We start from the raw sequence: 12,376 nt of genomic DNA on the forward strand, positions 1-12,376 counted from the left end.
GGGGGACGCGGTAAAGTCTTTGGTGTTGTCCTTTGGACACTGCTTGCAGCCTAAATTCAACAGGAACAAGGTGAATGTGGTTTTGAATTCTAGGACTCCTTTAATCATTTTAAATTAATCCAATAAATTACATTCAAACATATAATATGATATTTTTATTCACGTGATTAGAAGGTTGTTACCTTGTTGTGACTGGGAACCAGTATGGCATTGGTATGTAGGCTAAAAACCATACAGATTTATCCACATACAATATGTGTTCTGATTAGTGGTGGGCCGTTATCGGCGTTAACGTGCTGCGTTATCGTGCAACTCTTATCGGGCGATAAAAAAAATATCGGCGTTAATCTATTCTCAAAGTTGGGCTGGGAGCTGGGTCTATACCACGCAAGCTATGATCACTTTCACCTTGTATCTTAGCGCGAACGCCAATGTTTAAGAGTGCGCCTGAAAAAAGTCTAGGTCGCACTGGTGCACCTGACGCTGCTCGGCTGTTTTCTTTCACAAGTTGTCATTGTAGACTATGCGTGCAACTTTACCAAACAGTAACCAATGATACATCCTCCCAACATGGACGATAAGCTCAGACCCCTCCCGAATCGGCACCTGATCGCTCATTCCTAATAGAAGTAACCCCCCTCTCCTTGGCCCGCTTTCTCTTGCTCTCCCTCTCCCTCTCCCTCACTCTCCCGTGCGCCGCGCGCTCAATGGACACTCGCGAGTCGCGACCCGCCCTTCGACATGCACATTTAGTCCAAATAAAACATTCACTATGGTGAAAGCAATGATGCATATAGAAGACGTTAGCTAAATTAATATAAATTCCGGTTAGCATCATTGCTGCAGAAAGTTGATTAAAACTCTTACATTCAAGTCACTCTTGCATGAGTTGGATGATAATCTCAATAGCCTACCAATGTTTTCCAACTCCAAAACTCGAAAGGAGAAAAATGTATTAGCCCACATTCAAACTTACAGTAAACACACGTGGGGAAACTGAGCAGTCCAACTAGTAAACTATGATAAACTAGCCAACTATGCTACTTTGTTTACATTTTGAGGTTTCAAGCAGACAGCTGAATTAAAGAGGCAGAGTTGTAATATGAATAGTAGGCTGCAATCTGCATAAAGTGTGCTGTCATGAATATCAGACATTTCAGTATGTAGAATAGGCTTATATAAATAATTTTGTAAAGAAAAAAATCTTTTATTGTGTTTCAAGCTTTTTCTAGACTTTTTGTTGTTAAAAAAACATTATATGAAAGGACAGCAATAAAAAGGTGACCTTTTAGCGTTAAAGGCGATGAAATGTGGGTGCACCTAAATTTTGCGCTGGTGCAACCTAAAATTAATCTAGATTAATCTAGATTAATTTCAAGATTACAGTGAGATTAATCTAGATTAACAAAATTAATCTATGCCCACCTCTAGTTCTGATCAAGGAACCATTTAATACCACTGATATTGTTGTTTGAACATTTTGAATGTATTTTTTGATAGCGAAAGGCGCATTACACCTTACCCTGATCACAAAATCATAGTTTACCCACCTCTTATTTTAACCACCACAACCCTGTATAACTTCATAAGTCATCCCAACTAGGAAAAAATCCACGGCCCGAAAGCGGGGTTATTACGGCAGTGAAACTCGGCCGAGACTCGGGATTAAATCTTTTAATTATAGAAGGGCTTGTGGCAAACAGTGACTGCATCTGTTAGGTCATGGGCTGAATCCCAATACCCCAACCCCAAGCGCTTAAACGTCAAAGACTTGTCTGGCAAAAATCAGCCAGTCGAGCAGATTCACATCAGGTAAGTCTTTGAAGGTTTAGGAATAAGGAAGGACATTACAATTCAACCATGATCCTGATTTCAGAGGGTTTCCCCTCCGAGTCAAGCGATCAATATTTGTCAATTTGCAGTAACTACAGAGTTCATATTCAAAACCCTCTCAGTACATTTGCAATGAATTCAACAAAATACTATACATTTATATAATTAACAACTTTTTTTTGAATATGCAGTCTTTTATTGAAGAAGGGCTTGTGTGAAGGAGTGAAGTCATCGTCTTCATGAACTCTTGACGAGCTCCCCTCCAACTTTTACCTCCATCCCAATTAGAGGCCAGTTGGAGCCAACGGGTGATCAATCGCTCAATGTCCTTGTCCGTAGCGTCTTCATGAACTCTGACGAGCTCCCCTCCGACTTTGACCTCCATCCCGATCAGAGGCCATTTGGAGCCAGCGGGTGGTCAATCGCTCAATGTCCTTGTCCGTAGTGTCTTTAGTCAAGACATTTCTTCTTACAGCATCTGAGCATAAAAAAAGAAGCAAAAGAGTGCTACATGACAATTCATGCGGATGAATTATGCACTCCAATGTCTGCAATAATTAAAGTAACCTAGTAGCTATAGCTTACCTAATACCACACACTTCAAGATCATTCCTTTGAAGGCTGGTTTTTCATTTGCACCGCTCCAGTTCACTGCTTTCGCAACTGCTTCGCAAATGCAACAGGCTGCATTTACCGTTACAGAAAATCTAGTGACTTAGCAAGATAGACCTATTTAGAGTCAGGAGCATATACGCTTACCGTGACAACAGCGGTCTGTCAGTTCGCATTGTAGTAGGCTTCGCCGATGCACAGAAACGGTTAAAAAAAAAGCCTCCGTGTCCGTGTTGTGAACACACGAAATATGTCCTACAACTTCAATAGAGACAAGAAGATAGGCTAGGTTGGCAGGAGATTGGACAGGTAGGCCTACCTGTAACTCCTCAAATTATGCCCACCTGTAACTCCTCAAATTATGCTGAGGTGTATGTTGTAGCTCATATGCTCAACTCCATAAAGCCCCTGCATTTCTGCTGAGCTGATTCTGTCAGCAAGCAGAGATGATCAAGTCAAGTCAAGTCACTTTTATTTATATAGCACATTTAAATACAACAGAGGTTGACCCAAAGCGCTTTACAACTGAAGAAGTCAGAAATTGGGCAGGACATTTGACAAAAGGGGGCCCAGGAATACACAGGTCTTGACTAAATAATAAGTAAAAAGAAATAAGAACAACATAGAATAAAACAGGTAAAATGGAATAAAACAAGAAAATAAGAGTATACAAAAATAAGAGCAAGGTTAAGAGCAATAAATGAAATAAGATTAAAATAAATAAAAAGATAAAAAGATAAAAAATAAAATGAAAAGCAGTAGGGAATATGGGAGGGAGTTAAGGGTTGTTAAAAGCAAGAGTGAAAAGGTATGTCTTTAAGTTGGACTTAAAGCTGGCAAGGGTGGTAGAGGATTTAATATGAGGTGGAAGGGGATTCCACAGGTTTGGGCCAGCAACAGAGAACGCCCGGTCACCTCTCGTTTTAAGACGAGTACGGGGGACAGATAGGAGCTGTTTAGTAGATGACCGGGTCGACCTGGGGGTGGAGTGCAGGGAAAGCATTTCTGCAATATAAGGGGGGGCTAAGCCATTAAGAGCTTTAAAAACAAAAAGTAAAATCTTAAAATCAATTCTAAATTTGACAGGAAGCCAGTGCAGCTGAGCCAGGACTGGTGTGATATGCTCTCTCTTTTTAGTGCCAGTGAGCAATCTGGCTGCTGCATTCTGGACCATCTGTAATTTGTGGATGTTGGATTGAGTAAGACCTGTGTATAAAATATTGCAATAATCAAGTCTGGAGGAAATAAAAGCATGTATAAGAATTTCAAGATCCTTCTGTGATAAAAGGGATTTAAGATTGGATATTACTCTAAGTTGATAAAAACCACTTCTAACCACACTATTGATTTGTTTATTAAAATTCAGGGAGCTATCCAGCATAACACCAAGATTCCTAACCACAGAGTGCAGGTTATTGGAGAGGGGACCAAGAGCACTGCTGAGGCTGGTGATATGATATGATATATGATATGCTATGAACAAGCTTCAGCCAATGAAGAAGATAATAGTCAGGTAGGATACCCTTCAGCACCGGAATGCTGTAATACAGCAACCACATTAGCCACTCATGGGCTTTCCAGATTTTTCGGTGTTTCAAAGACCGAGGTGTCCTTGACACTGTGCATGGCGGTCTGATATTTTTAAGGAGGTCATCCAGTGTGTCAATATGCCTCCCAATGTACCATGGTGATTGGTGGTATTCACTGTTACACCACAATTTGGCCATTGATCTAACGACGCCAAGAGCAGCACAGTGCATATAGTCAGGGATCATGGAGTCTATGATGTCAAAATTATCAATACGCAGTAAAATGCTGGGTCCCTTCACACCCTTAACGGGTTTTCCCGTTTCCAAAGCATTTTCAATAAAGTCTTCAGTCTGAGCTAGTGTCTGCCGTTCAGCAGTCTCATATGAATAAACTCGGGTAAATCCTCTACCTTTTTCCACCATCTGCCCTTTTTGCAAGCAAAACGAACACCCATATTCCCCATTAAACTGATGGAAATTTTGCATAAGCGGCCTCGTTACCGACTCTTCTCAAGTTAGAAAGTGCAATAAGACCAATTGAAAATGAAACCTGGCGTTCTTCTAGGCTGATTTGACATGGAACTACACTCTCATCTGACATAATAATCAAGGCAACTTGCAACCTACTGGCACTACTACTGCTTGCTGTCTATGGGGACTATTTTCAGATGCTGCGTGATATCACTGCGCCCATGGTACGTCCTGCATCAGATGCCACATCCGTGAAAGGAGGGACTCATTTATGTAACGATTGAGCCCTGCCCGAAGTCCAGCATAACTACTGATGCCATAGAGCTCACCTTTAGCTGTTCTTATGGTGGCGAAGGGCCTACATCTCCCGCAGTATTGCAGCGAGATTAGATTTGATGATGATTTGCCAATTGACGTCTCTCATCGTGCCCGACAGCCAGGTGTTTAAACAGTTCACAAAGTTTGCTTCACCGTGTTGATTTCGTGCTGGCTCTTTTCTATGCATGCACGCTAGATGTAGGCCTAGGTGCACTCTCCTCCCGCTTGACGCTCTGCTCCTCCTCGTCATCCGACATTTCATAAATTAACTCGAAACTGCCGTGTTGAGTTAATTTAACTGTAATCGCTCGTGTCAAGGCGCTATAGAATCTTTGCATTGTAATAGCGGAGTGAATTATTGTTAGCTGTGAAAAGTCTGAGTTGAATGTTGTGGGATATTTCAACTCATGGAAGTCTCTTGGCCAATCAGGAACAAATAAACAGCTCCATAGAACCCAGTTGTTGTATAAATGCATATAAACTACACAAATACAGTAGGAGACACAGGACAGTTGACAAGCCTCATTTATATTTGTTGAGAGAACGTGCAGAACTGAGCGGGGGTCATATTGTGTACCTCTATGCAGTACATCTAGTATTCACACATGATGATACATATAAAGCAGGCTTAATTAAAATGTGTTTTATTTCATGCATTGAACTTCAATAATACATGACAAGACATATAAACAGGAGTGATTTACAATGCAAGGTTGAATTACAAAGTGTTATCTTTGGTAGTCATTTTTTTTGTCAGGATTGAGACGGTTGTGGCAATTGTGTGAATAATTGTGCTACATCGCACTGGTGTATCATTTAGAGGCTCGACCCATGAGTGCCTTTTTGGTGTTTCTCTCTGGATGCAGGAGAATTATGTAGCATTTTGGAGCAAAAATGGCCATGAGTAGGCCAAAGCTGGAGGCCAGGATTGCAAAGATCTCCACCGCATCTGCATACTTACCAGGAGAACTGACATAGGCAGGAACAAAAGCAATCCACACAGCACAGAAGATGAGCATGCTGAAGGTAATGAATTTGGCCTCGTTGAAATGATCTGGGAGGTTTCTTGCTAAGAAAGCTAACAAAAAGCTAATGGCTGCCAGAAGGCCTATGTAGCCCAATAATGTAGCGAACCCTGCCACTGAGCCCACTGCACATTCAAACACAATCTTGGAGCTCTGGTAGTGAGTGTTTTTGTGAGGTGTAGGAGAAGCAATGGAGAGCCATATTGCACAGATGGCCACTTGGACAGAAGTTAGAATGAGGACAGTGCCTCTTTGCTGAGCTGCTCCAAACCACTTCATTGCCCCTTTTCCTTCAGGTCTTGAGGACTTAAAAACTGCAATCACAACCATTGTCTTGACCAGAATGCTAGAGACACAGAGTACAAAGCTGATACCAAATGCTGCATGGCGGAGCTGACAGGTCCATAGCCTGGGCTGACCAATGAACAGCAGTGCACACAGGAAACAGAGTTTTAGTGAAAGCAGAATCAGGAAGCTCAGTTCAGAGTTGTTGGCTCTCACTACAGGAGTATGACGGTGGTAAACAAATATTGCAAGAACCACAGCAGCAATGCACGCCCCAAGAACAGACACTGTTGTCAAGGAGATGCCCAAAGCCTCTTCATAGGAGAGAAACTCGATCTCCTTGGGGACACATAGATCTTTCTTCAGGCTTGACCAGAACTCCTTTGGACATTGGAAGCATTCAAGAGAATCTAAAAAGAAAACCAAAGAGTTGAAAGGTAGAAAATAAATGAAGGGAAAAGGAATAGAGGGACTGGATGTACACAGACTTTGTTATAACATTTTTTTTTACTGTAGTAATTTAGAGTGCAAAACTAAGCAGACCTGAGTCTGGATGTTTTCAGCATGTACACCTTCATCCTTAGCAAAACAGAAGCAAGCATATTTTGTATTAAACAAAGGCCTTTATGCACATTGTCATTTTACCTGTAGTGTTACTGATCTCCCCATCTGCGCAAGGGAGACAATCAAAGCAGCAGACAGGTAGTCCTTTCCTTCTGGCTTTTCTAGTTCCAGGGGGACAGGACTCACTACACACTGACCTTGGAGGCTGTGGTTGAAAACAAGATATAACATTTACAAGTTATACAAATGTCAAGGGCTCTCTACTCAAATACATATTTGCATATGTGGAGCACCATGCTATAATCAAAATATAAAGAATGTGTCAGCTTTATATCTGTGACAGGATTTAAAGTGTTTATAGCTTGTATTATTTGAATGTACTGATGCTTTATATTGTAAGTCCTTGCTATTGCTCCTAAGGACTGTGATTTGAAGTAATACAGAACACATCTCCAAATATGATGCATTTAACATGTTGCAGTTTCTGGTTAGAGTAACTGTTGTGCCTGACATACTGTAGCCTCTAAAACCAACTTGTAACCGGTGTGAATTTTTTTGCTCAGAGATTAAATTACTTTTTTTGATTGAAAGTTCCAGAAGATGTTGTCCTCATCTAGACTGAGCACTTTCCCAGTTGGTTGCGATTCATCAACGACACCCACTGTTCTAGTCTTCATTGTCCCATCTGGCATCCCATACCAGTTCAAGATGTCGTATATGGCCAAGGCATCGCCATTCTTGTCAAAAGACACATGATCCCCAAAACTTGTTGTAAAGTTCACTGACTGTAAGTAGTGAAGCAACTAATACAAACAGGATGAGGGAGACAGGAGAGAAATTAAACGCTTGAAGTAGTGAATGCTAGGTCCTGCTAATAAACATGTTTCAGTTAATGTTCTGTATTTAACAAACTGTTCATATTTACACATGTATCTATACCTGCCAGGGTTGTATGTCATCTAGACTGGCACAGCTGTTCCCTTTAAAGGGCCCTTGCCCAGGGACACAGCTCATCAGGTTGTGGAGAGAATGTGCCAGGGCATAGACTGCTTTATAGACGTTATAGGAGGGTCTGAGGTCAGACACATCACTATACGCCAAATCAGCTTTGCTCAGGTCCTCATCTCCTGTACACACTCTTCCCTCAGATACAGCCAAGGCCTCTCCTGGTTCAAACCGGCAGCTGAACATCTCCTGCCAGAATCTTCTCACCATACTGTACATGTTGCTGTCAGGGCGGACACTCAATAAGAACTCCTTCAGTCCTTCAATCTCTCCACGCCGGATGGCAATGCCCAGAGTGCCTCTCAGTAAAGGGAGCAGACGAGGGACAAGAAATTGAGTAGAAGTTGACCAGGCTTCACTGGCAATCCACTGCCTTGTTACATTCTGACGAACAACTTCATCCATCAGGGGCAGTAGGTATGACCCGGTTGAAAAGACCACTATCACTCGAGAAGTGGATATCTTAATCACCTGCATTATTTTTCTGATCTCCACAATATCATTGTCTTTGGGCAGTATTTCTGAGAATGCCACACAACCACCAAATGCATTGATATCCTCATGAAAAGACTGAGCAGCATGGCGGCCATAGTCATCATCACTATAGATGAGACCCACCCATGTCCATCTGAAGTGCTTCAATATCTGTATCATAGCTCTCACTTGGAATGCATCACTGGGAATAGTCCTGAAAAAAGAGGGGTAGCGCTGTCTATCACTTAAGCAAGAACAGGTGGCAAAGAAGCTTACCTGAAAGACATGGAAAAGAAAGTTTTTAAATAAGTATGAAATTGCATTACAAGTGTGATTATATATGCGACTTTATAAATCTGATAAATGTCTAGGCTAAATAAAGACTCATGACACATGTTTTCACACTATATTCTGATTTTGCTCAGCTTTAACATCAATAGATTTATATAAAATCACTGACGGATTCAGGTTGAAATATATATACGGCTCTATACATCATTACGGCTCTTCACAGCATTGTTGTCCCATGTCAAATGTATCCTAGTCTTACATCACTTCAAGTGGAATTGTGGTGTTATGTTTCTGTTAGGGTTGGATAGTGGTCTATTTTCTTTTCATTAACATGAATACAGTTTGGTGAGAGTTGTATCTGACAAGCATAAGACCTATAATAGGAAAAAGAGATCTGACTAATTTAATTTCTTCACTACTTTCAACTTTGTTTTGAAATTGTCATCCACACTATCAACTACATCATGTAAACCATACCATACAGTACATACCATTGGAACACGGAACAGTCCCAATACACTAGATATGGTAATAGAGTGAGTAGACCCAGGATCCCCCACAATGCCTAACACAGGGGGTAGCCCAGTGCAATTCTGTATGGAAAAAGACTTTTCAGATCCGCTGACGAGAGCTGTGGCAGCTCGGAATGCCACATCCAGCCTCACACAGTTGTCATACATTTGATAGCCTAGCTTTATATACGGAAGCAGGTTTGGGTTTCTGTTGATCTCTTGCACTGCAAAAACCATCGTCATAGCTGCTTTGAAACCTTCCAAGTCAAACCTGACAACAACAATAGAGATTAAGATAATTGTATCAGTACTCTCTAGTACGCATATAATAGCTATCTCCTAAATCATTATTTTTCAATCTAAAAATACATGTTTTAAATATAACATGAGTACACACATATGCAGACAGACACGCACATCATTTAAATCAAAGACATCTAACTTGTTAATATTTTTCCTAATAGCCTGCCACTTATCAACTCACTCATGACACCAGAGCTGCTCTGGTTTTGTCCTGAAAGACAGTTCTGGAAATAAAGCAAGCAAATGGACCTCAAACAGTCCCCCAATGATCACATCTCCATCCTGGTGCATCCCAGTCAGATTGAACTGCTCCCGCAACTGGCAGAGGTCAGATGTATCATATCTGGAGGTGAGGGTGGGAGAGAGCAGAGTGGCTGCTGACACTGTGCAGGCCAGCTGAAGGAGACTCAGAGAGACCTGCATGTCTGCACTCTGTCTGCCTCCCCTTCCTCACTCTCAGCTCTTTTATAGAGGTTAGTGCCTATATTATGTCATCTGGGCAGGCTGGCTAGTCATTTGAGAAGAATTCATACAGATAATTTCTATGCTCAGAAAGGTTTAATAAAGTAAGTAAAGTAATGTACAAACAGTAGAACATACAAACGTATATATATACAATATTTATAGTTTTATCTAGGCTTATATGACTTTAGTACTGTTATGTTTCTTTTCAACTGGTTACCTTTCATACACAGCACCATAAAATCAGATAGAATCCAGAGGGTCTTTGTTAATGGTCAGTGGTCCCAAGCTTCTATACCTCCAATACTGGCTTTCCTCAAGGTTGTGTACTTTCACCTTTGTTGTTTATTATGTACACAGATAACTGTAGGTCTTCTAGGTTACCTAGTTACATTTTCTGATGACATTGTGCTGCTTTCCCTGTTCCAAGGTCCACACCCTAGTCATGGTCAAGCTCTAACACAATTTGTGAAATGGTGTGACAGTAACTTCTTAGATCTTAATGTGGATCAAACAAAAATAATTAATTATTGATTTTAGGAAATGTGAGCAAGTGTCATTCACGGAGAGGAGGTGGCAATTGTGGATACATACAAATATCTAGGCATAGTGTTTGATAACCAGCTTAGATTTCACTGAAACACTGAGATAATTGTCAAGAAGGGACAACAGAGAATCCATTTACTGAGAGTGCTAAACTCTTTCTCAGCATCTCTAAAACTATCTTGGGAAACATCTACCAGTCATTTACTGAAAGTCTGCTAACTTTTTCATTTGTGTGTTGGTTTAACAGTTTGTCAGTCAAGGACAAGAACAGTCTAAGCAACATTGAGTGTATATGTTCAAAGATCACTGGAATCCAACTCAAGAGCCTAAATTCACTGTGGAACAGACAGGCAGTACAGAAGGCTAGAAGTATTATCAGCCAGCCTGATCATGTGCTGTGTGAAGAATTCACCTTAATGCCCTTTCAGTGAGAACAAAAAAATGAGGTACTCTCACTCTTTTATCCCTGCAACCATCAGGTTATTAAGCAATTAAAGTCCAGAGGAAGTATAGAGCTTACCAGATGGGCCTGGTGCTCCCAGATGCTGTTTACCACTGACAGCGCAGGATGTGATGTGGGTTGAATGTGGGTGTTTGTATGACTGCTGAAATTTGTTTCTGTCTGCCTTCTTTATTTGTGATATTTTAGTCTTTTTACCCTTTATTTATTCTATGTATTTATTGAGACCAGGTACTGTGAAACTGAATTGCCCAGTGTTGGGACAAATAAAGCTTTCTGAATCTGAATCAAAGATGTGGTTTTCCATGGTATCCTGAGGGTGGCAGTCAAACACTGTTTGTTTCTCAGTCGCTAGTTTTAAGAGAAGGTGTCTGAGGCTATAATTCAATAATAAGGGGAAGTGCACCTTTAAGTATAGGCTACTCTTTCTTCTCATTTTATTGTCTAAAGGCAAATATGTCTTCAAATGGACTTTTACCATTTACAAATAAATGTATAGATAACTGCTAACAGGTAACATGTAGGTGAATACAGAAAAACTACACATTAAACATTAAAGGGACACTTCACCGATTAGCATTAAGCTTTGTATCTTTAGAAAACCAGTCATGTTTTTGAATGGTCGTGCATCATTCCCTCAGTTTGCCTTGAGATGGGATAAATATGGATTTCAATTAAACCCATTAATAGGACTTCATGCTTTCAATGATGTAAAATTATGATTTTTACATCATTGAAAGCAGGAAGTCCAACATTGAAATCCGTGTTTCTCCCATCTCAACGAGAATGGACCGGAGCTTGCGAAATATAGTCTGAACGAAAATTTTAATCCAGAGGCCAGACGATCTTTGGTATTATTCCAGGCAGCGCTGCCCTCAAGACACTAGTCCCCTCAGTTTAGGGGTAAGATGAGGGTTGAGGGGGTTAGGATAACATAAATGTAGTGCCTTTTAGGCTGTGCTGCCTGGAAGGTGCCGTTGGGGGCAAAATACACCATTGATCGAGGCCGGAGCGGTGGTTCCGTTTTCGCTCCAGTTCCGCTCCAATACCGCTCTCACCACGACTCTAGAGCATACACAAGTCCACACAGAATCATGTGTGCCACAAGAGGTCATTCGTTAAGAGATGGACTTTCAAAATAATATGAAATACATGAAATAATTATGTTCTATTTTCTGATAGGAGATATTTATAGACTACAACAAACTCCGCTTTAACCCTCTCTGACTACAGCTATTTCCTCGAAGTTCACACATGTCTGACGTGAACTTTTGAATTGTGTGTGCCTATTTATATGATGACCAATAAGGTGAGACTTTAGCAATGATGAGTGCACTAGTATGTTGTTCGGTATGTGTCATAAAATCTAGGCCTATGTGACCGCATGGATTAAAGTTTTCCGTCGCTACGACGGATTTCCGTCAACCGGAGGCGCTAGATGTCAATCATGAGATTGATGCAGATCCGGGGAGAAAATAATTGCGATCTCCCTTGCAAGCTGCAGTGATGGTTACACCTCTTGTTGAACCCTGCTTTGTGATAGGCTACAAAAGCACAGGCCTGTGTTAAAACCTTCGTTGTGCGCAAAATAAATAAATAAATAATGCGTTGGTGCACCTGCGTTGATGAACATTAGGCTACTATACTACTACCACTATTAGGCTGCTACTAGGCTACTATTACTAG

At 41.0% G+C, this 12,376-nt stretch overlaps 1 protein-coding gene across 1 annotated transcript; it reads right to left on the minus strand.

The window, feature by feature from the left end:
- Positions 1-5,575: 5,575 nt before the first annotated feature.
- LOC134099554 (extracellular calcium-sensing receptor-like) lies at positions 5,576-9,552 on the minus strand. Its single transcript, XM_062552459.1, has 6 exons — positions 9,404-9,552; positions 8,899-9,190; positions 7,577-8,392; positions 7,213-7,440; positions 6,719-6,842; positions 5,576-6,483 (listed from the first exon to the last, which is right to left on the minus strand). The coding sequence occupies exons 1-6, from the start codon at positions 9,511-9,513 to the stop codon at positions 5,576-5,578; spliced, it is 2,478 nt and encodes an 825-aa protein (XP_062408443.1). The 5' UTR covers positions 9,514-9,552.
- Between the last annotated feature and the right edge of the window lie 2,824 nt (positions 9,553-12,376).

This window comes from Sardina pilchardus, chromosome 13 (assembly GCF_963854185.1).
Source record: "Sardina pilchardus chromosome 13, fSarPil1.1, whole genome shotgun sequence".
In the NCBI taxonomy this organism is placed as follows: Eukaryota; Metazoa; Chordata; class Actinopteri; order Clupeiformes; family Clupeidae; genus Sardina; species Sardina pilchardus.